Source organism: Phaenicophaeus curvirostris, chromosome 2 (assembly GCF_032191515.1).
Source record: "Phaenicophaeus curvirostris isolate KB17595 chromosome 2, BPBGC_Pcur_1.0, whole genome shotgun sequence".
In the NCBI taxonomy this organism is placed as follows: domain Eukaryota; kingdom Metazoa; phylum Chordata; class Aves; order Cuculiformes; family Cuculidae; genus Phaenicophaeus; species Phaenicophaeus curvirostris.
The window spans coordinates 902,022-927,214 of NC_091393.1; the positions used below are offsets into that span (position 1 = coordinate 902,022).

The 25,193-nt window shown below is 43.5% G+C and overlaps 1 protein-coding gene across 6 annotated transcripts in view; it reads right to left on the reverse strand.

Annotated features, from left to right (window-relative positions):
- Positions 1 to 21,396: 21,396 nt before the first annotated feature.
- LOC138717584 (PR domain zinc finger protein 1-like) overlaps positions 21,397 to 25,193 on the reverse strand; it is a 99,905-nt gene continuing 96,108 nt past the window's right edge. For all 6 annotated transcript variants that reach the window (XM_069851111.1, XM_069851109.1, XM_069851106.1 and 3 more), the window contains 2 exons: positions 24,921 to 25,049; positions 21,397 to 24,497 (listed from right to left, as the gene is read on the reverse strand). In XM_069851111.1, the coding sequence (XP_069707212.1) occupies positions 23,922 to 24,497; positions 24,921 to 25,049 (705 nt within the window). In that variant the 3' untranslated portion in view covers positions 21,397 to 23,921. The remainder of the gene's footprint in view (positions 24,498 to 24,920; positions 25,050 to 25,193) is intronic.

A 25,193-nucleotide genomic window follows, 5' to 3' on the forward strand; every position in this document is an offset into this window, starting at 1 on the left:
TCTTGGTTCATGCTTGTTTTGCTGTCTCTGTATAATCAGTTTTCTATGTACTTTCAAAAAACAAACCTAATCAAGATTATGTGATGGGGTATGGAAGAGACCTGTTGCAAAACTCCCTTCCCCTCTGCCAGCACCCAAGTCAATCCTTGCTTGTGTCACTGCAGGCAATTAACAGTGTTTCAAAGCTACCTGTGGCTCCTATTCCACAATGCCATTTGATGGTATCAGGAGGCTTGACAGTTCAAAAAAAAAAAAAAAAGTTTATTTCTTAAAGACAGTTTGTTCTTCATCATTAGAAGATGCTGAAATAATTAAAGGTATTGAGTGTGCAGCCATCAACAAGTAGATCTGTGCTGTAAGGTATTGTCTGGATAAGATAAAAAATGTGTTCTTCATCTTCAATATGTAATTGAAATGAACTGTAACATATTTAGGTGTTCTACTTTGATCCTAATGGGTTGTGAGACACTGTGCTGAAAGGGATGTGGATACCATTGATAAAGGAGAAGATCCTTAACATCTTAATGTATGGGCATATCCCACAGTTGCCACATGATAAATAAGGGTGTGACCTTTTCAGAGCTACCCTGGGACAGGGAAATCTTACCTCCTGTTGTCCCAGGGTAAACAGGTTGCTCGTGTCTCTGAGAGCAGCAGGGTGCTTTTTCCGGCATTGGCCAGGGACAGAAAACATGAGAATAAATATTTACTGTGGATTTGCCAGATGCTCTGTAACCACATGTATGTCTTGACCTGATAGTACCAAATCTCAGTGTTCAACTTTACCTGCAGGATTTCTTCTGATGGATTTTATTATCTACATCAAAGAGGTTTTTCAGGGATTTGAAGTAACCTTAGGACAGCGATCATTTTGTTGACTAGTATTGGTGCTAATTATTTCAAGTAGATCAGTGGCTGGGATTTTTATTTAATTTCACTGTGCAATGAGAGACAATTAAGTGTGAATGGTGTAGCTGGAAGTATCTTGAGAATTATTTGAGAATGCTCCCGGCTTGTACAGTCTTTCTGTTGCGTGTTTTGTTGGGTCACTGCTTGCCTGGAGCACTGAAATATCCCTCTGCCATTCGAATCATGTAGTAAGAGTGTTGTAACAGTGGAAAAATCTTCTTCCCCGGAATAAGGGCTGACCTGAACCTGAATCTAGTCCTTTTGAATTCTATCATTAATAACGCTAATATCCCGAGCACAGCTGTGTTGTTTCTTGCTCTGTACAGACTGCAGCTTTATCTGGATTAATTGCCTTGCAGAGATAGTGTGCTGTTTAAATCCTACCTCAACAACCGAAGAACATCTTAAAAGTTTTTTAAACTAGAGGCAGAAGCCAAGAGCTAGGACGAGCTAGCAGCAACTCCTGTGATGTACCAGAAAGAGAGGAGCTCAAATGCTGCACTTTCAATCACTTCACAAATTTCTCAATGCAGCAGAAGAGAAAGATTTCTCATTCGGTTGTCTGGTGTTCAGACAGGGAAGATAACTAGGAATCTACCGCTGTTTATGTCAGTACCTTCCACTTTGCAAGCAGAGTGTCCCAGCTCGTGCTGTGAAATCTGCAGTCCTTCCTCTTTAGGAAGACCGAAATCCAACTTCCAAGAGAACTGTTATTTTTGTTTTAGTAGAGGAATGAATTGGCAGAAATTTGAGGATAAAAGACCATGCTTAAAAGGCTATTTATGGCAGAAGGTCCCTCTCAAAGCTCAGTTTAATCCTGCTGTGGAGCAGGCGCAGGTCAGAACTGCAGTTAGGTTGAACCAGACGCTGATACGTTGAGTGCCTAATATCTTGCTTGTGGTTTGGAGCTCAAAAGGGTCAGGTGCTACCATGCTTTGCAGTGCAAAGTTGAAAGGGCACGCAAATTCACAAGAGGGCACAGTTTGGTCAATGGTGCATGGTCTGTAAGCTTTCTTTACGGGATGAGTCTTTCATAGTATGGTACTCCATTAACATGAGAAGGATTGTTTTCATTATCTCAGCTGATGTTCCTCTGAAACTGCTCGGTGGGTAGTTTTAATGGATGTGGTATGGAAATTGTTCCACCGGCAGGTACCGTATCTATTCATCTTATTTTCTTACAAATGTTCCAAGCAATCAAATGTGACACCTTCCTGAAAATGTGGTAATTCGCGCTTGGCACTTAGGCCTCTAAAGAAGAAAACCTTTCTATTGAAACATTAAAGGCAGACGCTTTGTTTTAATCACTTGCCAAACCAGCTGAAAACAATTATTAATTAATAGGAAACATTGACTTTTAACTTTGCAAGCTCTCCAAAGAAGTGTCTGTGATAACTTGCATCTGGATTTATGGATTATTTGGATACAGGGAAACTGGGCATCATACTGCAAAGGTTGACTGCTTTAAATTCATTTTAAGTGTACACATAGCGCTCTTAAAATTAATATGTTTATAAACCAAAATTGGTTCAGTTGAATGCCTTTTGTTCTCTTTCTGGCTTCATTTGAAGCAACAACAAAAAGCTGTGCTTGTTTGTGTGTTTAACCAAAATGTTAAATGCCATTAATCCACCAAAAGCACACAAATATTTTTTGAATAATAGAGGCGCCTCTTTCACAGTGTCTTTGGTATTTAGCACTATGGTTTGGAGAGTAAAAGGCAACTTTTTCACATCTCATAAATAAAATTTAAAAAATCTTTTGCTTGGCTTTTTTTAATTTGAACCAATGCAGTGCATCACCCTCAGCTTTTCTCAACTGCTTTGATAAGGCTGAGGTTAGCATGTGTGGTTAGGGGGAGGCGATATTCTTAATATTTTAGATTCTGGATCTTACTTTCCCTTCTGGAAAATATTGTGTCTGGCAAATGCATCTCCTAATAAATAAGAAGGAGGGGTGATGAACATTGCAGTTTGAGACAGAGTTCCTCTTTGATCTGACTTGCAGGGTGATTATGTGGGGATTCATCATGCATATCTCCCGGTTTTTCTTCTTTTGTCAAACAAAATAATAGAATTCCTTGGACTGCCAGAAACAGAGAATATTCAAAATATTTCAACAAGATGAGACCACAAGAACTAGTTATCTTAACTGAGAATCTTGAGACATCCCAATTATTTTAACAATGGGAGGGTGGCTGCCTAGTCTGTCTGCTTCTAGCCAGTCCAATTCTCGGTTATTGAGAAATTAATGAGGAATACTGTGACGAGTTTAGTAACTGCAGATTTTTCATCAGTTAAAATCTCTTTTCTAGCAAGCATGAGAGCTTTGCTTTATGCATTTGCTACTAAGACTCTCTCTTAAAAAAAAGTGCATGATCTCATCTTTTATCTAAAATTCTGCTAGTCCTGCTAAACCAGCAATTCACTCTGCCAGGTAACTCAATCTGAGCTCGCCTCCTGTGTGGGGGGCTGAGTATTAACTGCTGAGGGCTGGCTGGTGACACCGTGTAGCTTGGGCGACTGACAGTTCAGGTGGGCACAGAGAGCTAGACTTCAGCTATGTTTTTTGAAGAAAGGTCATCTGTTTCTCTCTTTAGCCTGCTTCCTTCTCAATTGTTTATAGTGTTTGGGAATCTGCTCAGCTGTCTTTGTGCTTTTGATCAAGATACAATATTCACAGCTATTCACCAAGTCAGGGAAGACAGAGAGGTGGGTCTATATAGTCCTATATTCATGGTTAAGCATAACTGGCATGCTGTTCAAACGCTAAGTTGTGCCTTCAGCTAATAATGCTTAGCTTTTCCTTCACAAAGAGACTGGACTGATCCTTGTTTTAACAAATAGTTAGGGTTTAAATAGCTATGGAAATGAAGCTGACAGCTAGTTTCCTTCTCCCTTCTCCCCACCTAGTGCTGTGCTCCCTTGGAAAGGGGGATGGATGGTGCAGGCGTGGATGCAGCAGCTTATAAATCAGATGTATAGGAATGAGGGGCAGTGGTGGTGCATTGATGGAGTGACAGCTCTGCTTGCATTGATAGTGGTCAATAATCTCAGTATCAGTAACCAGCTAAATATTGGGGGGGGGGGTGTTATGGGCTGAACTATGGCAACTGCACTGCTTAAACTGGGCATTTGTGCCTGCTGAAGTCCTACACATTAATCTTGAAACTACTTTTATTGCAAACAGTGACTGCACAAAGAACTTAATTATCTCCTTGCAGTTCTCTTTCTACAAGTAGTTAATTGGGTCATTACCAGCTTTTCCTCAAAAGAAGGGGAAAAATTGACTACTCTAATACTTTTCAAATGCAGATTGGAAGGAAAGAGTAATTTCTGCAGTGGGGCAGCATTTTTTGTACTTCTGTTTTCTCCCACCTGCTGCTTTATATACTAGTCAGTCTGGAGACATAGCACTAGACATCCACCCCACCAAGGGTAGCAGAACAGTGAACTGCACCTTTCACATCTCCAGAACATTGTGATCACTGACACAAGAAAGCAGTAGGTTCCTTCTGGCTACTCACAGGTGCATTAGATTTCTACTAGCAGAACAATTTTCAGTTTCTAGGTAGCGTGTGGCAGATGGAAATAATTACTTTCAGTATGCTCTGGGGTATTGGTCTCTGAAAAAGACAGTGTTGCTTCCCTTTCCTGCCACCCAGGGTCTGGGATAGGCCTAGTTGGAGTGCAAAGAGGATCTGGTTTGATTCCCGAGTATCATTTTCACGTTTTCCGTTATTTACACAGAAGCAGCTGAGGGATAAATGTAAATTCCAAATGTCAGCTTCCAGGGAAGGTGTGAAACTGATATGTGACAGCACTTGTTGAGAATGAATTTGGAGTACTCTTAATTTTAATGCTTGTTTTTCACATGGGCCGTGAGGATTCGGAGTTTGTCCAGACCAGTAAGGTTCCTTTACACTAAGGTTGGTTTGTGAATTTTGAGCAATGTCCTTTCCAAAGGCTGTGCCTCTGTGTCTCATCCCCAGGCACAGCCTCCATGTAGCAGAAACCCTCCCCAGCTCCTAAATGTGTTCCTAAATGCATTCTGGGATTGCAGCATCCTCTGATGCTTCTGCCTATAAGAAGTTATTTGGATTTGGTCTATTCCTCTCAAACTCTTCCAATCTGCCAGCTCTGTGATGGTAATGAGATGTTAAAATTTCAAAATCAAAACCCAAAACATGAGGCAGTTATTAGATGTGCCAACTTCAGAAGACAACTGCTGATTACAGTACACCTTTCTGCGCTGCCTTCTTTTTGTGTTATCCTAAGCTTGCATGCCATGGGAAACAGCAGATATCTAGGTATAGAAATCCAACATTTAAGAAGTGATTTGTTCATTTTCTGCAGTTGTCCAGAAGGTAAAATGCATTCTGCAACCCCATAGGAGTTCTCACTATTTGCTGTGGTATGTTGTTGAAATCCTCAATTGTTATCAATCAGAGCAAAAGGAAGCACCAATGCTGTTAAAAAAAAAATAGAATGATTTGAAGAAAATCAACAGAAAATTATGCAGGGAGCTGCTGATGTGGAAAATTTTCATACCATGCCAAGACAACCGTCTTATCAAGGTTTTTTTCTTTAAGGTGTCACTTTGCAAGGTTCTTGCCTATTGCATGCTGATGCTAATGTTTTGCTGCTAAAGCTGGAGGAAATGAGGTTGATGAAATTTTTCTGTGTGAAAACCTGTAGCAGTTGACTTCAAACAGACAAGCACCCGCAAAATATGAACGTGGCAGAGATGTTCCACGGGAATATTTCAGCTATCAGGAATATGAACAGCGTTGTGAGCATTTCCCCTCTCAGATTTGCATAAATGGAGATAGGTTGATTCAAAACAGACGGATTTTGATGAACAGATATTAGCTTCAGCCATAGCTGAGTAAAGAGGAAAAAAGGTAGGTCATGTTCAAAACAACGGAAACTCAACAGCTTAATTATACACTACAAATGGTCCTACTTCTTCAGTCAGCAAAGATGGAAAATCCTGTATTACATGCTAATGGTACACATGAAACTGCCCTCTTCAAGCCAATGCCAACTGCTTCTTAAATCACAACAGCAAATACTGCAAGCTATGCTGCAATTTCTTTTCCTGACATCATGTGTTTTAGCTTACAAGTGAAACTTAATTCGATTTGGATTCAATAAATAATTTTGTATATATTTTATGAACTTTTGTTGCTATTCTGCCTTTTCAGTCAAGGAATACTAAAAACTTTGGACTAGAGGAGTTAGTGAAAGTAGTGCAACAACTTAGATAATGTAACTTTCTTGATGGCTAAAGGATGGCTCAGCATCAATTATAAATGATCAGTAATAAGAGTAAACTAAAATTATAGCCTGACAGTGCTTAGGAGGAGACTTTAAGGATGTGCATAATGTATTTCTCTCCTTCCAGAACTTGTTGGACCAGCAACCTGACTACAGGAAAATAATTGTAATTTAGTTTTTGTTGGCAGTATTGGCAGTGGAAACTAGGGCATAAATACATTGCTTTGTACATAGCCCAGATCTAACACAGGATTAAGTGAAAGGAAAGTTTGCACTGTTGTCTCATCTCCTTTTCTTAAACAGTAGCAACTCAGGTTTGTTCATGCTGGAATGCAGACGTGCTTAAAAACATTACCTTTATTTTATCCCAAATATCCTATTCAATGGAGACACGAGCCTGTGTTGTATCTAGTCTAATGGAGGGATGCTCTCAAGCTGCTTTGGAGGAGGCACATGGGGCAACGTCTTAGTTCAAGGAATCAGGCTGGGCACGGGGAAGGCAGCTCCCATTGCACTCAGCCCCCCTCTAGGATGAAAGCAGTAATCTAAATTGTGGCCTGCAGGTCGAGGGAGGTGATTCTGCCCCTCTACTCTGCTCTTGTGAGACCCCCCCGCAGTATTGTGTCCAGTTCTGGAATTCTCAACGTAAGAAGGATATGGAGCTGTTGGAACGGGTCCAGAGGAAGTATACAAGAATGATCAGAGGACTGGAGCACCTCCCATACGAGGACAGGCTGAGGGAGCTGGGCTTGCTCAAACTGGAGAGGAGAAGGCTGCAGGGAGAACTTACAACAGCCTTCCAGTACATGAAGGGGCTACAAGAAAGCTGGGGAGGGGCTGTTTACACGGGCATGTAGTGATAGGACTTGGGGGAATGGCTGCAAACTGCAGAGTGGCAGATTTAGACTAGACATAAGGAGGAATTTCTTCAAAATAAGGGTGGTGAGACACTGGAACAGGTTGCCCAGGGAAGCTGTGGCTGCCCCATCCCTGAGGGTGTTCAAGGCCAGGTTGGATGGGCCTTGAGCATCTTGACCTAGTGGGAGGTGTCCCTGCCTGTGGCAGGGTTTAGAATTAGATGATCTTTAAGGTTCCTTCTAACTCAAACCATTCTATGATTCTGCAATTCTGTGCTCTCTGAACTGTCCTTATGCCTCACATCTGAGACAAACATTCTAATTTCCTTCAACCCAGTTACGGTGAAACATCTGATGCAGCTCATGAGCTTCGCTTTGTGGTATGTCTGAGGCAGAATTTGTTTCTTATGGTAGGTAGAGACTACAAAGAAGGAGTACTGTGGGTCTTGGTTTTAAATTTTGGAAGAGGAGGATAGCCAAGCAGTATGATGCATTCTGTTCCACCTCCTGTGAGCTAAGGATGGTGACATGTTTTGCCAAGTAAATTAGTGTAAGCAGATTCAGGCCAGCCCCGAGTGTGTCGTTGTCTGCTTTGGTGGACCTTTTTGCCCCATTTGTAAGAAACCAAGGAATCACTGCAGTCTGGAGAGCCAAACACTTGAGTTTGAGCCAGCACACACCTGTTAACAGGGCTTTGCTGAGGTCTTTGACCTCCAAACATAGATAAGCTGCTCTTGTAGGTTAGGAGATTTGAAACTGCTGGGCTGAAATCCAGCACGTTACAACCCAAGCTCTTTACCTTTTCCTTGGTTAATAGGTGCTTGAACTATTTGGCAGGGAACCAATGAGGTCTGCTAGGCCTGTGATGGGGCAAGGAGTTACGTTAAAAGACCCAGTTTCTAATTAATCCAGAGCCTTTGTAACTCTATAAGTGGCTTGACCAGAGTCTCTCCAGCACAGGGTCGCCCTTGCCTTATAAATGCAAGACTGGGTAGATGAGGCCTCCTGTTCTAAACACTAAACTTCAGTACAAATCATTAGCATTTTGAAATTATCCATTGAAAATTGCTAGAAAATTACCTGTGTGATTATTTCTTGAGCGGCAGAAGCCAGAGCAGAGGGAACTGGCTGATGTTGCTCTCTTGGGCTGGAGTTCAGCATTGCCCCATGCTCTGTGCTGAGGTTGTTTTTTGAAAAAAAACCCAAGAAATTTGCATGGAGCCATTCTGATGCAGCTTGTGTTTAGAGGAGATGAGAATGAGGGAGGACTCGTAACCAAAATTTAGCCTAGTGTGTTTTTCTTCTGTCTGCATTTCTGATGGCAGAAAACTGCTTTGCTGGACCAGTTTGGAAACATCAGTATAGATTTGACAGAGACTGCAGGAGATGGTTCTTGCCTTGGCTTTACTAAGCCATGTGATTGTTTTTTACATACTCTTGATTCATGACAAGTATTTTTCAAAGATAATCCGTACTCTCTGACGCTGAAAATACGATGACCTGATAACTCTAATACATGACAGAGCTTTTCGTTGTAGACGGATAATACTGGATACCCTTTTCAGCAACTGGGATCTGGTTTGTTAGCAAAATACAGTACTTGTATGGTCAACTGATCACCAGATTCAAACCCATGGTTAGCAGTGTTGGCAGTGCAGGTTCCGCTGCTACCATTTGTAACTGAAACAGTGATCATCTGCTAGAAATGGCAATTCAGTGTAGACACTTGATATACCTGCTAATGACTTTAATAATTCACCTTTACAAGGGATTTCATGTCCTTCAAATTTTACTTGCTCAAAGAGAATTCATTTAAGGAAAACCAGGCAGATAACAAGCCTCACACAGGAAGCTTATTTTGTTCATTAATATAGTCTTCATAAATATAGTGTGTTTGTTAATATGGTAGAAGTCGAGTTGAGATAAAAGACCTAAGAAACGGAACTTGGGTTGCATGAGTCCTTTGTGGTATATATTTAATGAGTTTTCACTTAATCATCCATCCATTAATATATATGATAAAAATAAACATGGCAATTGAACAGCACAGTACTGCATACCATTCTGTAAGAAAGCCACACTGAGTAAACTTAAACCAACTACATTTCTTACTTCTCTACACAGTACATTTCATTTAAATTGAGAATTTATAGTATTTGAAATATCCTACCACATACTGAAACTTTTAGTGTAAACTGCCACTTTCTGACTATCACATATTGAAATACTTGTGGCGCATAGTGAAATTTATGTTACATAGTGTAAAATATATAGTGAAACCAAACTGATGTATAATGAGACACACATGTGCCTGCAATGACTTAACAGTTCCATTATTTTCTAACTAACATTATTTTCACGATCAAGTTTTTCTGGGTCAGAGGAAGACCATAGTGAAGAACAGGACTAGTATTACAATGCAAAGTGTAGACCAAAACTTGCACAAAACCCCTATTGAGCTGAGTTATCCTTTGTCCTTCTCTGGGATAAATGTGAAACACAAAGTCTGCTAATGGTTACAACATGTCTCTTTTTCTCTGCCAAAGCTTCATTATGAATATCAACATCGCCCCAGCCAGGGAAATACCACCAGCCACAAGTGCAGAGCCCAAGTGCCCAATTCTCAGCAGTTTTTACCAGGCAGGGGGTGCTGCATGAGAGACCCTGGTGAGGTGTGTGGACCCCATAGGAGCACCCCAACACAGCTCAGGTTGTTCAGATCTATTCAGGCCCTGTTAGGAGGGGCCAGCTGGGCATCTCAGACCTGACCTCCTTCATCCACCAGTGCTCTGGGCCTCCTGTGAAGGCTCAGGGTGGATGGGGAGCACCTGTTGCGGCTGTGACCTGCAAAACTTCCTTCTCTACTGCTTAGATTGTTTTTTTTTCCTGGCTTAAGCCAGGTCCTGACTATGCAGTCAAGCAACCTTGCTGGGCAGGGTGGGCAGGCTGGCTGGTGGGTGTGCCCTGCTGCTGTGACAGCCGGTCAGGCAGCTGCTGGCCTCCTGACAGCCAGGAATGCTCCTCTGTGGGGCTGTTGTTTCAATTCATGCATGGTCTCCAACCTCAGCCATGGTTTGGGATGAGGATGTCATCTCCTGGGCTGTCTGGCTTGGGAGGTGGTTTCATCCCTGTTGTGGTGAACTGCAGTCTTGCAGGTCGCACATGGTGCAGGGCTATGGGATTTGTCCAGCTCCTGCCCTTGCTGGAGCTTCGCACCAGACATGGACCACAAACAAAGCACCTTTCCTGAGAGCTGGCAAAAGAAGAGACTGAGATCCCAATACTGCTCAACCAAAAGAAAGGGAAATCAAGGACAGATCTCATATCTCCTTGACCAGTCCTTATCCAAGCTCTGTCAGAGGGATTTTTCTTATATGGGTTGTCTTTTACTTGATTTTGCACCTTTTTATTTGCCTTTAAAACCTGGAAAATTGTAACAGCAAGGAAGTTCCCTCTTTGTGATCTTGTCTCTATAGCACTTGAATCAGGACGCATTTGTTCCGTCCTCACCGTAGGACTACTGGCCTTTTGCTAATACAAAACAATCTAGGCCATACTGAAATTGAAAAAAAGACCTTCTTAATTTACAGCTGTTGAGCAATCAGTGCTCATCAAGGATGGTTGAAGGCACAAGGCAAAACACACCCTGCATTTGAGGGTAAGGTATATTAACCTTTCCACTTGGAATGCCTAATTGCTCATATATTGCCAACATTGTTCAAACTGCCAGATATGTTAGGGAACAGGCAGAACTGGAGGGACAACTCTGTATAAGGGGTATGACAAATTTGTTGGGTAAATTGTATGGGAGTGCTTAACCCTGGTAAATTGTATGGGAGTGCTTAACCCTTAACTCTGTTCTGTTTTTTTGTAAGGACAACTGTGAAGTAGAGCTGATCATGACTAATTTGTGTGAGGAAATAGCATGGAGAAGGTAAACAGCAACAACTAGTTTAATTTCACTTGATACCAATAAGGCTTAACGAAAGGACACGAAAGGTAAGTTCGTCATTTGGCCTCTATGTTTTAAAAGTTGCAAGAGAGCTTGAAGAGAAATAGGTTCTGTGTTTTTAATACCACTTCTGCCTTTAAAGCAGGGGGAGGAAAGAAACAATTTAATTCCCTTATGCACCAGGACAAAAGTTATCCAGAGCATCAAACTTGTGTTTTGGTTTTGTTCTTCCCCATTCATGGCTTTTTAAAATCATTCTAGAGAGGTATATTAGTTATCCCTGAAGCTAGCAGAGCATATATGGGCTCCCATGCATGTCAATACCAAAACTGACCAAGATGATTTAGGAACAATAGAGAAGAAATTGCCTTGAGGGAGAAGGAGAAGAAAGCAGGAAACATACCTTAGGTACCTGAGCATCAGTTCTAGGTAAAACAAGATATTAGGCATGAATATTTCAAGTGATACAACCACCTGCTACCTCTTTTTTTTTGACCTGTCTTCCTATCTCCCCTGAATCAAAGGGTGTGACAATGGTCATGGTGAGTGGCTGATGCAGTGTTTATTTAGACAACATTGTAGAAGATGATCTGTCGACAGGGAAACAGAAACCTTTCATAATGCTAGAAAGAAAAGTCATACAGTAATCCCAGAATAATAGGGTTTTAATCCTTAGTTGTTTCCTTGTATTATACGAAAAATTGTCAGACACTCCTTTGAACCCCTCTGCAATTTCATTGAGATAGACCATTTCCTTTAGAAAGATACTCATTCCAGCCCAAAACATTTACTGACTTCTTCATCTCTGTGGCTAGATTGGTTTTTTACTAAAACAGAATAGAGCAAACCCACTGCATCTTTTCAAAGGCAGTATATAGAATTATTATCCCTTTGAGCTAACTCTGGTAAGACAAACACATGGCTGAGCTTTCATAAGATGAACCTTAAACACAGTTCTCTTCATTTAAAATGCTTCTGCATGAACCAATCTTGATCTAAATGCCCGCTACACTACACGAGTTGTTGGTGAAGACTGTCCAAAATCAGGCTGCCAAGCTGGATCTGCCCTCTGCTGAGCTACGTGTGTCCCTGTGAGAAAGCTGAAGGCAAATGACTCTTGCTTAGCAACTTAGTAGTTTTCTCAACATGCACAGGAAAGCTGGTTGTCATCATCTGCCAGTAAAAAGGATGCTTTTCTAGTGTGGGCACAGTTATTTGCTTCCCTGACTGCCTGTATCCAGCTATGGAGATGTCAGTGTTTTAATAAGGGCACCAGCTCCGCACCACTGGGTTTTCAGCTCCAGGGAGAAGTATTAGCAGAGTAAAATGCATCAAAATAAAGAAAACCTTAAAAAAAAGAAGTAATTTGGCAATATCAACCCAGAAAAATGAGCTCAGTGAGGTGGCAGCAGACTTCTGAAGAGCCACAGAGCATTGTGGATGTTATAGTTTGTCAAGTCATGGGTGAAATTTCATGCCTTGCAGTAAAGTCAGAGATGAGAAACTCTGAGCCTTTCAATGTGGGAGAGCTGAATCTATCAAAATAGTTTCACTTTGCATCTACAGACTGTGAAAAGATGTTCTTCCGTTTTTTTTTTTCTCTTAGTGTTTTATTGCCCTTAGTTGCCTAGGTCCCCTCTCTTAAGGGACGCCAGATTTTCCAAAGAAAAGGCAGAGTTTCACCACTTCCCTCCACCAGGTTGTGGCTGGTGAGACTGAAGAAGCCAGTGGCCAGCATCGTCTGTAGTCATTGTGCCAGCAGGGTTGGCAACACCAGCAGAGTGCTGAGAGCCCTGGGGATGCTGACCAAGAAGGTGAGAGGATAGATCTGGGTGCAGGGAAGGAGGAGATTGAGGAAGGTAATGGGAATGGAGAGAAAGAGCGTGGGGCTCACCACCAGCACATGCTGCTTTACATTATGGGTGACAGGTTGCTCCCGGCAGCAGTGCCAACAGCCTGAAGAGCTGGTGGCTGGATTAATGGAAATATGCCAATCCTTCTGCATTGTACTGATGTCCCCCAGGCCAGCCACAGAGTAGGATGAATCTGACCAATTCATGTGCTTTCTAAAACCCAGAGGCCTGCCCAAGCAGCCTGTGAGACCAGCACTGAGGTGGCAAGCTTGGGCACTCACAGGCTGAGAAAAGCCACCCTTAAGGCCAAGTCAGACCTAATCATGTGGTCTTTGCAGGACGCATGTTACCTTTCCCTGCAGCCTTTGCCATCAGGAACTGATGGAGGCTCTAATCCGTAAACCTCACAGCTTGCTAGTTCTTGGTTTAAGTACTCCGTTGGAAATTGTTGAGGATTCCCAGTGATCCCTGAAATTAAAATGAGCTATGCTACAGTCAAATAACCTTTCAGTTGGGATAAACTGCCCTGGAAAATCTGAGTACTTACAGAGAATATTGTATTTTAAATTCCTGTATTCTTTTTCCGTCATGCAGAGGAAACCTTCCTCTTTGATGTGGGCACTGAATGATACAGGTGAAGCCATCAGTCATCCTCCTGATGGGCCCACCAAAAGGACTGAGGAGCAACCAGCTCCAACTGGAGAGCAGGGCAGGCACACGAAGTCCAGAGCCATCTGACCAGCAATGGGTATGTAGACATGAGAGGAGAGGGAGAGCATTCCTGCCCTGTCACGTGTAGGATGAGCGTCTCCCACCTTGTGCACTGAGTGAGGTAGAAGTCCCATGGGAAAACCATCATGTGATCCTGTGAGCAAGGGCCACTCCTGAAGCTTACCTGGGGACAAGCTTAATTAATTCTGGCATTTCATAACTATCTGATGCTTGACATTGCAACCTTGCTAGCATTGTGCGGGGAGAGAGGTGAGTGAGTGAAAGTAGTGTCAGTGTTTTGATTAGAACAAGTTTTCCATTAGATACAGATACATATCCAACCCGATACCTGATTATTTCCAAGTGATGTGAAGTCAAGGCCCAGTGCTCAGTTTCAGCACATTTCTAGGGGCCTGGGCTTTTAATAGCATGTAATATTTCTGGCAACAGATGAGAGCTAATATATTGTGTTTAAATCTGGGATGAGTTGCTGACCAGCTGTGGTCTATGAGCAGAGATATCAACTGCTTTTCTTTGGATGTCAATTCCAGCCTGCAACCCACGTGTGGGTCAGAGGCAGGACCAAAGACCGGCAAAATAAGCCACTTAATGTCACAAAGCCACCTTTTTCCTGCAGTGCATTTGGTGAAGCTGTCCTCTAACGATTTAAACATTTCAGAAAGTTCTGGATGAGCTGGCTGCTTTTTCAGTGTTGCACGTTGGTTGATGCTGGTGGGAGGTTTCTGCCCTTCTGTCTGCAATGGAGAGGTAAACTAGTTAAGCAGAGGCATGAATTATTTGCATGCAGCTGAGGTGGTGAATGTGTTATCTTAACAGCAGAAAAGGAAATGGTTCTCTATAGATTATTAGTTACTGAAAAAGCACAGGGCCTGTCTTTTGTTGTCACCACACCACTGGTCTGACTGTTGAGTAGATACGGATCAATATCCCCCCATCTTCCTCTCCCCCCTCACTCTTCACATTTTCACTTAGGCTGAGGTGAAGAGGTTTCACTTTAATTTATGTCATTCTTGTATTGCCAAATGGCATGCCAGAGCAACCGAACCGGGCGTGATCTGACTCTCTGTTGTGTGCTCTCACATGCAATCCCCTTGTGGGAAAATGCTGAGAGAAAATGGAAATTTAAGCTCTGCACCTAGCCACTGTGGTTTTTCGGGTTTTTAATAGTGCTTTGTTTGTAAGCTCCTTGGGGTAGAGAGTTTTTGTTGTGTACAGGGTAGTCATAGCCCATAAAGTGAGGACTTCTAAATATTATAATACTGCAGATAGTGCTATAAGCAACCTGTTCTCTCTCTATGAACAACAAAAATACATGCTTGGAGGGTCTCAAAATAAGGTACAAATATTAGTCTTTCACCACAACTTGCACAAGTCTTGTTCCTGTTCTACAAATGAGTTGGGCACAGCATGGGAAGGTCAACTGACTTGTTCCAGACCTTGCTACCAGTAAGTGAAGGTAGCAAAACTTGAACCCAGCCATCTTGGCACCTGGGTCTCTGTCCTTCCTGAAAAACTTAGCTCTGGCCTTGAAATACTGAAATTTCTAGATTAAAAAAAATAGGTTTTTTAAATGTCCATTGTTAAGATAAGCTTAAACTTGAATACAATCCCCCACATAGGTGCACATCTCTGCTTTAGTGTTTAGGTTCATCTCAATTACACTGAGAATTAATTAAAGAAATGCATTAGGAACGGCATTGATAGGCATTCCCACACTTAAGTACCCAAACTAGAGGGGTATATGAAAAAATAATAAGGAAAATATGAGTACCTGCAGCTGAATTCTTGTGTCTGAGTCCATCCCTGAATGTATTTTTGGAATCAGATGCACATGGAATTGAAATATTCCCTTGTGGCTAATGGGTGCAGAGGTAGTCAGCAGGCAGATGGCCAGAAGCAGAGGACTGGGATTCAGGACGTTCACATCCAACAAGGCTCTTAGTGTTTTGCAGGAGTGTGTGCTGCTTCAGGAGTTTGATGGTCAGGGAGGGTGCTTGTTTTCTGACCTCCTTAGTTTGGACACGTAGATGAGATTTTGAAGGAAAGCAAAGAGAAGATACAGTGCCTTCAGTACAGTCTGCACCTTCAGCTCCTCAGCCTGCCTCTCTGCCAGGTGCTCACCAGCAGAACACGGATGCTAATCCCTCCCCCTGTAGACAGCAGAAGGGCCTGTGCCACATTGCTTCTGCCCTGAAGGAGCCTGAACTGCTCATACATAGTAGGGCAGAGGGAGCTGTACCTGCAGCCAATGCTCCACCTTATCTTCTGAGCTCCTTTGTGAGCTCAAGCAAGACAAGTGACTGTGCAGAAAATGACTGTATCCAGGGGGTGGGGATTAAAAACCTGAAGGAGATCTGAAGGAGGGTGGAAATCTGCATGTAGCTCCTGGCTGTTATGTAGGTCATAACTTCATTGGAGAAACACTCAAATATTTTGTGAGCAAGCATTCCAGTGAACTGTGGTTCATGGCACCTAAGGAGGGTGGGAGGAACCTGGGCATCCCAGGTGAACCATACTGAACTCATACTGAACAGTTCCAGATTCAGGGAAACTTCTTTCTGCAGATTTCAGCAGCAGCTATTGAGGTTGCTGTGGGGTCTGTCTCTGCAGGGAACCAGCTTTTCTTGAGGGTGGTGGATCACTGGGGCTGCTGCCATGGGGCTGGTGGCCACACAGGACCCCCGGGCAGGAGGTGCAGGGATGGAGGAGGTGCGGCACATCTGGATCACAGTCCGCCTGGGGATGGTAGAACAGGTAGCATGGACATTGGTGTGTGGTCTAAAAGACAAGCTTTTTTAGTAAATAGATGTAGAGATAGAAATGCTCATTTGGAAATCGGGTCCATGACTGAGCACAGGGGTTACTGTTAAGACCACAAGTATTTGGAGACAAACTAGAGCCACTTCCAAAGGGCTGTGATAGTACCTTCCCTTCCCTTGCTGCTGCCTTTAATCATAAGCACAATTTTGCTCAGTAGTTCACAGCCAGGCTTGCTCAGGGCCAGCCTGGGAAGGAAAGGGGATGGACTAGGGCTTCCTGCGGCTGCCCAGTCAATGGGGCCAGGACAGGCCCTCGGCACTGGGGCATTGGCAAAGAGGGCTAGAGAAGATGGTGCAGGGGTTTAGGGTAGCAGGGATGTAGAGAAAGAGCCCCAGCTCCAGGGTCCTGGCTCTGCTTCCTGGGATCCTGGCCAGGGCCTCTTGGGGTGGTGCTAAGGTTGCTGCTCTCGAGGCAGCTTATTGCCCCGCTGATCCAAGCGAGAGCGTTTTGGCCAATTGGGATGCTCTGGTGAGAAAAAAAAGCTCTGGTCGTCGCCTCACTCATTTTTGTGTGCTTACTGCATGTTTTCTCAGTTTGCAGTGTCAGGGGGCTGGGCTCACCATGAATCTGTTTGGATTCTGTCTTGATAAGGTGAGTGCAAACTGTCCCCACGGCTCTCGAGAGCAGAATCAAACTGAAACTTACCACTCAGAGTAGAAAGCACATAACACCCACAGCTACAGACATGCACAAATTGCTGCAATATAGGTTAGGAAAGGAGCCCCATTCTGCACACTCTGATCTCATTAAAAACACATGCATACATACAAAATCTTCTCTGAATGACTATAACCACCAGTGTGTGTTCCCTTCTAAACACCCAGCTCACTTGTAACGGTTTATTAAAAAGGCAAATTTTCACTTTTTATGTATCCTTGCTCCCTTTTGCACCTGGTTGCAGTTTCTACAACATTTTTAACTTTTGTTTTTTTCGTGACAAATAGTGAGTAAAGTGAGAACTCTCAGGGACACCACCCAGCTTGGGTATCTGTGTCCCTGCCTGGGGACACGACCCCAGCACAGCCAGAAGAAATAAAATCTTCCCTGCTTACTAAAGCTCTAATGCCAAGAAGAATTTCTGTGTGGCGCTTGGAGGCTGACAACAGGAGCAAATCTTGTCAATAAATACCTGTCCTTTTTTTTTTTTTTTAAGAAAAAGGGCATCTGAATACACAAGGTTGACTGAGGACAGGGGAAAGCAAAGGTTCTTAGAGGGACAGTCCTCACGCAGAAAGCATTGCGGTAGGAAAGCTGCAGGGAAGCTGGGAGCCAAGTCTATAATATCACAAAAACTGTGATAAACTCTTCCTGCCTGCATTCCTCTTCCTGCCCAAAAGCTGCTCTCTGCTTCACTCATATACATTAGGATGTACCGTGTAAATTGTGGTAAAGACAGGAACACTGGGGATAAGCCCAGGCTCCTTAGCATGGGTGAACTGGGAAAGTGGTCTTCAGCCTTTGATTTTTCTGTGCATGGTTTCAATATTGCAGGAATCACTTCCCAGCACAGTGCAGACTCCGTGGGGCAGGAATGCTGTAAGGAATCTCACTCAGTCCTTGGATAAGGAAATGATGAAGGACTTGCCTATTCACAATTAATGGTAAAAAAGAGCTGAAGGCCTTTATTAATCATTGCACAATAAGGAAGTCATACTGGTTTGGCTCCCTTCAATAGGGCTATTTGGTCACACCTACCTAAGTGGTTTGGCATCTCAACCATCTCTCCACACGCAGCAGCCAGAGAGGAAGAGGGAAGGGCTAATGCGCCCACATGCCACCAGGGTGCCTGGCCACCAGCTTGCAGGGCAGGAAGCAGTAAGCATCCTTCTCTCTTTCCCAGGGAAACAAGCATGTCTTTTTAAGAATCTCTGCCCCATGCATACACCTGTGCCTCTTTCCCCTGTGCTCTGGGCACAGATTTCTGCCCCATCCCCTGGAATCAAAAAGAAGCAGAACTTCACGTATGCCCTGTGCTGGAGTTTTCTCCCTCTCAGCTGCAGGCGTCCCCGCCAAGGAGGGTCTCCTCCCAGGGGCACATGCCACCCACTCAGTGACTTGTAGCTCCTTGCCTTGCTGCTGCGCTTGTGCTCAAGGTCCCAGCCTACCTCTCATGGCAGCCAGTCTGTTCAACCCTCAGCTCCAGAAAGCAGTTAGTGGCCAGATGTGACAGCTGGCAGGTGCCTATGAAGTGCCAGGAGGCAGATGTTCAGACACAGGGCTTCGGCTGATGCAAGGGGCTGCATTGCCCTGTCCTAGGAGAGCATGCTGGTGAGAATTTTGTCATGAGTGGCCGGGCAACATCAGGACAGGATGTGAGGCAGCACTTCAGGAGCCCAAGCTACGTCTCAGGTGCCTTTTCTAGGTGAGCTTCTGCCCAGGCTGACATTTGCAAAGCTGAATGTCCTGAGCCAGCTGAGCCCACGCTACCTGGAAGTGAAAAGCACCACCAACTGTGAGCTGTCGTGGTGGAGGTGAGGACGCTTGGCTTTGAAGCAGAAGGCAGTGTCTGCATTTTTAAGCAACTGACATCTGACTCCTCTACCACAGGACAAGAATACAAGTTTGCATCCAAAGTGGGTACCGAGGCAGCGGGGGCTCAGTGAGCATTAGTGGCTCCTCTTCCCTTCAGCCACCACTGTGAATTGCAGAGGAGAGAAATCGTCCCCAACCTCTTCTAAAAATGGGCAAAAGCAGAGTCCTTTAGCGTGTTGCAGACTTGTAAGCCTTCTGCTGTTGACTGCAGTTAGTGCAAACGTGACCTTGATGGGTGTGCAACCATGCTACTTGCTAGAACTTCCAGTCACTGCTCATGAGGATGGGAATGACATCCAAGATACCGGTTGTGGGATGGTCCTTTTTCAGCATCTGAGGAAAAATTAAACACCCGTGGTTTTGGTAAGTGTCATGTCTTTGACAAGAAGTTGTGTTTTCCTGGTGCTGACGTCACCAAAACTTCCATCTGTGCCTCCACATCCCAGCCCAGGCAGCTGCTCTTCCCTTACCAGTCTCCCCTGACTCCACACGGAGGAGGGAGACCTCTGCCTCAGTGCCAGGGCAGCTACCTCAATGCTGTCGGTGAGTTTTTCTTAGGCCACCATGACAGCTTGTGTTTTTCAGATACCTGCCCCGTGACACATGCATTCCTCAGCTGCACCGCATCCAGTCAGCCCCGGCTCATGCAGTAATTAGCCAAGTGTTTCCTTTAATTTCAGCCACAACTATTTTTCTTGCTCTAACATAAAGCCTCCCAATGACAGTACAGGTTTTGGGTCCTGTCCTGCGTGGAGCGCTATCCCAGCACGTGTTGGGATGCAGCCATATGCTGGCAGCCGCTGATTTGAATCCGAAGGGCTCATACCCCCTCAGTGAGTCATGTTTTTCATTTTCAACCTCAGGGTTGTAATTGCCCACACTGGGAAGTAGCGGTGTCTCCCGCAGCACCCAGCTGAGACACACCAAGCTTTATAAAACAGCCAGAAGGGCAGAATCCTCCTGAAATCTGTGTTTAAGTCTATCTCAGCTGTAATTTGCCCCATCCCATGGCAAGGCAGCTCAGATGGCAAAACCATGGAAGGAAAGTGCACATTGCCTTCCTGGCCACATCACATTCAGTGCCCCAACATTTTCATGCTGGCGGCAGCAAGGTGGGCATTAAGCCCTCCTTCCCAGTCAACCTTTGGCTCTGTGCCGGGGGCAGGTGGCCTTACGGGGCTGCATTTTATGGCAGCACCCAAAACGAGGAGCTTTCCCACTGCTGCACCTTGCTAACACTGTCTCAGTTAGCCAACCTGGTGGTGGTGTTGCCATGGTTGAGATCTGTTGTATTTCTGGTCACAATACACACCTTCATGGCTTCCAGGTGGCTTGGGGGCTGCCAGAAACCCATGCAGCAGCTGCCAGGCTCAGCCTTACGAGGCTGTGATCTATAACGTGCATTGTCTTTTTATGTAATGCGTTTTATTAAACATCTTCTAAAGCTTACAAGTGTCCCCAGGACATAACTCTCCAGCGCAACGTAATGCCTTGCCAAATAATGAAGTAAGATTTATGGCAGTAACGGTTATCTTATGTTTTTTTAAAAAAAATATTACAGCAATATCTCTGTCTAATATAGGAATATAACATGCTGCCTTTGGCACGTTTATGACAACAGTGCTCTGGTTTTCTTAACTCCATAGTTCAGTGTTGGCAGTATTTCAAATTCTTGAGACAGATGTTTAAATGAGATTTTTAAGAGGACAGAGAAATACTTCTAGAACATCATATGGCACTGAGTGTCTCAATGTGAGTAGAAACATTATTTCTTTAACATTCAGGGGCAACACATGGCCTCTCTGGTTTAGATCTCATGGTAAATGATGAAAGTAGCAAATGTTGAATTAGCTTTCTGGGGCTTCCTGGCCTGTTGTTACTTTTTGGCTGAAGTGGTGGTGGAAGAACAGACACTTGACCTTCTTCTGGATTGAGTTTGCATTCACATCTTGCTGGTGAGCCGCGAAAATAGATCCACATTTGTTTTGAATGCAGTTCCCACCATGCTGATACAGGACTAAGTGGTCTCATGCTGACATTTTGAGTGTGTCATTGTGGTCCCAGTGGTTAGGGTTTCAGGCCAGAAATACAATCATTTGGAAATATGTAAATGAGAGCCCTGGTCACATATCTGCAAAGCAGGTAGCATTCAAGTATTTCCATTGAAGCAAATTCTTGGGGGGAAAAAAAGTATTGGCTAAAACAGATGAGAGCGACATAATTAACAAAGCTAGGGTTTTCAGCTCTGACATTGCTATTAGCAACTTTCAGTCATGGAAAATCAGAACCCACAAAGGCTGAAGTCAGCATTGTTAGAGACATCATCACTCTCAGTGTACGGTGTGTTTGCGGCTGGGAGGGGAAAGCGCCCCGCAAGAAGGCAAGAAGGCTGCACACGCGGACAGTGCAGAGAGATTGAAGACAAGGGAAGCATCAGTAAAGCAATGAACACTTATATTTAATTTACATTTGACAATTTGCACATAAATAACAATGTAAACCAATACGTAAACATATGATAGTTTGTTGTTCTAGCAAAGTAAAAAGCCTGGTAACTTTGGTCAGTCTTTCTTAAGAGAGACAAAAAAACCCAACCCCAAAACACTGTTGATTGTTGCTACATTCACATGTAAAACTTCTAAGGGAAGGGGAAAACAGTAAAGAGAAGTAACAATTCTTAAAGCTGATGCATATAAATTCTTGTAAAATTTGTATCAAATACAAGAAAGCACTACAGGCAAATAATAGGAAAAGTGTGTGTCCAGTGACAGAGTAGTGATACTTTGGTTTATCCTACAAGTACTACATTTATGAACTATTGCTACATTTAAAAGATGTCAGCCTCACAATTTGCAGGAGTGGAAATGTAATGAACGGTAGTCCTTCAAAAGCTGTGTTGAGAGACTTGCTTTTCAGGATTGTTTGGTGTTTTTTTAACAGAAGGCATTAAAATGAAGTATGCTGAGAAAAAAGATTGCTGAATTCTGGATTGCAGAAGTGGGCTATTTTTAAATATGTAAGATATAACCAGATAAAAAGCTACAGACAGATGGGAGGTGTGTGATAATGCTACTTATATTTATGTGAGTTGAGCAGGCAACCCATTAATGTCTCGTTAAAACAAGACGAGGGGCTCATCCCAACTAACTTCTATCCTGCACTTTGCCGTGTTTTGTGAACACACCACGCACGGGTCATATTTGGCTTCTTTTCAAGTTCTTTCAGTTACATTTTCTGGCTGTTTGCTGACCACCCACCTCCTTCCCCCAGTACACACTGCCTGGAGAGCAGGAGCCTGATGACCCCCGTCCTGCGAACTGGGTCATTCCCACTGAATTTGCTGAGATGCCACATGGGGGTGATGTCATCACATAAGGTGTTTGCACGTTCAGGCTTTGCCTGGACAGGGGTGCGTGCGTGCTTGCAAGTGGTAAATGCCTTAGTACATCCTTCTGGTTTTGAGGTCATTGGTAATATGCAAACGTGGATAACATTTGATTTTCACGCTTAGATGAAAAATAGGTTTTATTACATGGTTTGGCTCACAACTTAAGTGATATAAATATATATACATATACATATATAGTATAGTGGTATAAATATATCTATAAATATACATGTATTCTTTGCTACACCTCAAATGTCACCATATCATCTTTGGGCTTAGCAAAACAAAAGATAAAAGGACGTGCATTCTATCTTTCCCTGTGCACATTTTGGTTTCTTCTCTAAAGTAGCAAAGCATTTAGATAAAACAGCATTGTCTGCACCACTGGACACAAGCACTGAGGTAATTGTTGTTCAACAACTTTGCAATGCCCTTTTCTTCTTTAATTAAATTAACGACAAAATGTACAAACACAAATACTGAGAAAAATCTGACTCGTACAGGAAGGAAGAAAAATGTATGTGCCAGGAAAGGACTTTGTTCCCCACTTCTACCCAGGCAAAGTGGGAGAGGAAAATACAAGTAAAACTGAACCCCTCCTTTCTTTCTCAGGGAGTCTGACGGATTTGGGGTTTTTTTAATCCCCGGAAGGCTCTGGCCAAAACAAAAAAGGAGTCTGCCAAAAACCTCCTTTTAGGCAGAACATTAAGAATATTTGTATGTTTGCTTTTAAACTGCTTTTGGAAACAGAAGAATGTAAATGAGATTTTATTTTGGAAGAGCCATTTCAAGCTGATGCATTCCTTTGGTCAAAAAGTTACATGACAACGTGTGGGGCTGTAGCTGTTTTCTAAAAATCTGGGGTATTGTCCATGGCAGGTAGGAGTTTGCTGTGCCACATCTGTTCTGGGTAGAGCTGCAGTCAGTAGAATCTCTCTCCTATCCCATGAGAGGCAGGGGCAGCAGTTTCTTCCCTGCTTGCTGCTACTCTGTTGTTTTTTTTTTTTCTTTCCTTTTCAATTCCCAGTGGGGTGATTTGCACACAAAAGTACACAGCATTTTTTTCAAACTAACGGATCTAGGATTTTGTAAGTCAAATGTCCAACTTTGGCAATATGAAAAACCACATTTGTTTAAAAGACATTGGTACATAAAACACATTTACTGAAACCCCAATCTTAGGTTCTTAAAACAGATGTGCAGAAAAAAATATCTACAAAGAATGGCCATAAAACAAAAAATAAAAACATTTAAAGTAAAAATTACAATGAATTTTCCAGTCATTGTAAACATTTTCCTAATTATTGCTTTTAGAAAGATTAATTGCATAATAAATTATGAAGTACTATCATTGAAAAAATAATTATGGATAGATGATTGTCTTTTAGGAACTGGCGAGGCAATGTACAGTCCTTTGCCTCTTTTTATGCCCTGAGAAAACAGTAACTTTGGAGTTCCTTCTTTCAGCTGGAGAGCGTAGGGAAACTACTGTAAGCTGAGATTGCTTTGCAGCATTGAAACTATATACAAGCAACTGCTACAGGCACCCTGACTTGCCAAGTCATAAATAAAAAAAAAAAATCACTTTGCCAAAATGTTCTAAGGGTCCATTGGTTCAACTGTTTCTTGCTTGACCTTTACAGGTAACAGAGGTAGTGGGTGACCATGAGGCAACTTCATAACTGACATATCTGACGATTCATAAAGGTTGCATCCTGAGGAGATAAGTCCGTTTCCCAGGTTCCTCTGCAGAGATGCTTTCAGATTAGCTCCTTCCATTTCCCTTCTGAGCATGGCCAGTATATCCTTCTCCACGATCGATGTTAAGTCGATATTGTCCTCCACTTCTTCCAACTTGTCGGCATTGTCACTGATGTCAAACTTCTCAATCTCCTCGTTGATTCGATTCAGGTCCTCCATTGAGAGGCCAGAAGCAGGGGCGACAGGGCAGTTGCCTTTCAGGTGGACCTGGAGGCTACAGAGGTGAATGTAGCTCTTGTGGCAGTGGATGCATTTATGGGGACGTTCCCGGGTGTGGAGACGCTTGTGCAGCTTCAGGTGCACAAACTGGGTGAATTTGGCTGGGCAGAGCTTGCACTGGTAAGGCTTCTCTCCGGAGTGGAGCCGCAGGTGGGTTTTGAGATTGCTGGTGCTGCTGAACCGCTTGTGACAAACCTAACATGGGGGGTGGCAGAGAAACAGTGAATGAGTGGGAGGGGAATTTATGGTTTAAATCACAGACACCTAGGGGGAGACAGCAGGATGAAATGGCAGCTTTTTATATCTTCACACTTTCTCACAAGTAGAAAAAAATCCCCACCTTTTTTATTTAAATATTGCTGAACAGCGTTTTGAGTATGGCTGATGGCAAAACCATATCAGGCAGATGTTGCTCTAGCATGTTAAAGGCCACCCAGGTGTCTCACAGACCCTGCTGCATCGAGGCTGGAAAAGGCTGCGATACCGTCTCCTCAGCGATACTGTCTGAGGAGCTGAGAGTTTGTTGCACAGCCCTCCCTGCACGCTATACGGGGTGTGCATGAGCCCTGCCGTCCCTCAGGCCTCCAAGGGGAGCTGTCTCTGTGCTGTGTTACATACCTGACACTCGTGGGGTTTTTCTCCCGTGTGTACCAGATAGTGCTTCTGGAGGTGAGCCAGCTGCGTGAAGCCTTTATTGCAAGTCTGGCATTTAAATGGTCTCTCTCCACTGTGTACACGGAGATGCACCTACAGAGAAACAAAGAAATTGACAATTTGCAGTCTCCAGTACTGTAACAAATGTACTTTCAGATGTTTCCTGAAGTTAGCAGAAGACTCCCATTGCTAAAATACAATGTTATCTAGCTAATTAGGTGACATTAGTATTAAAAC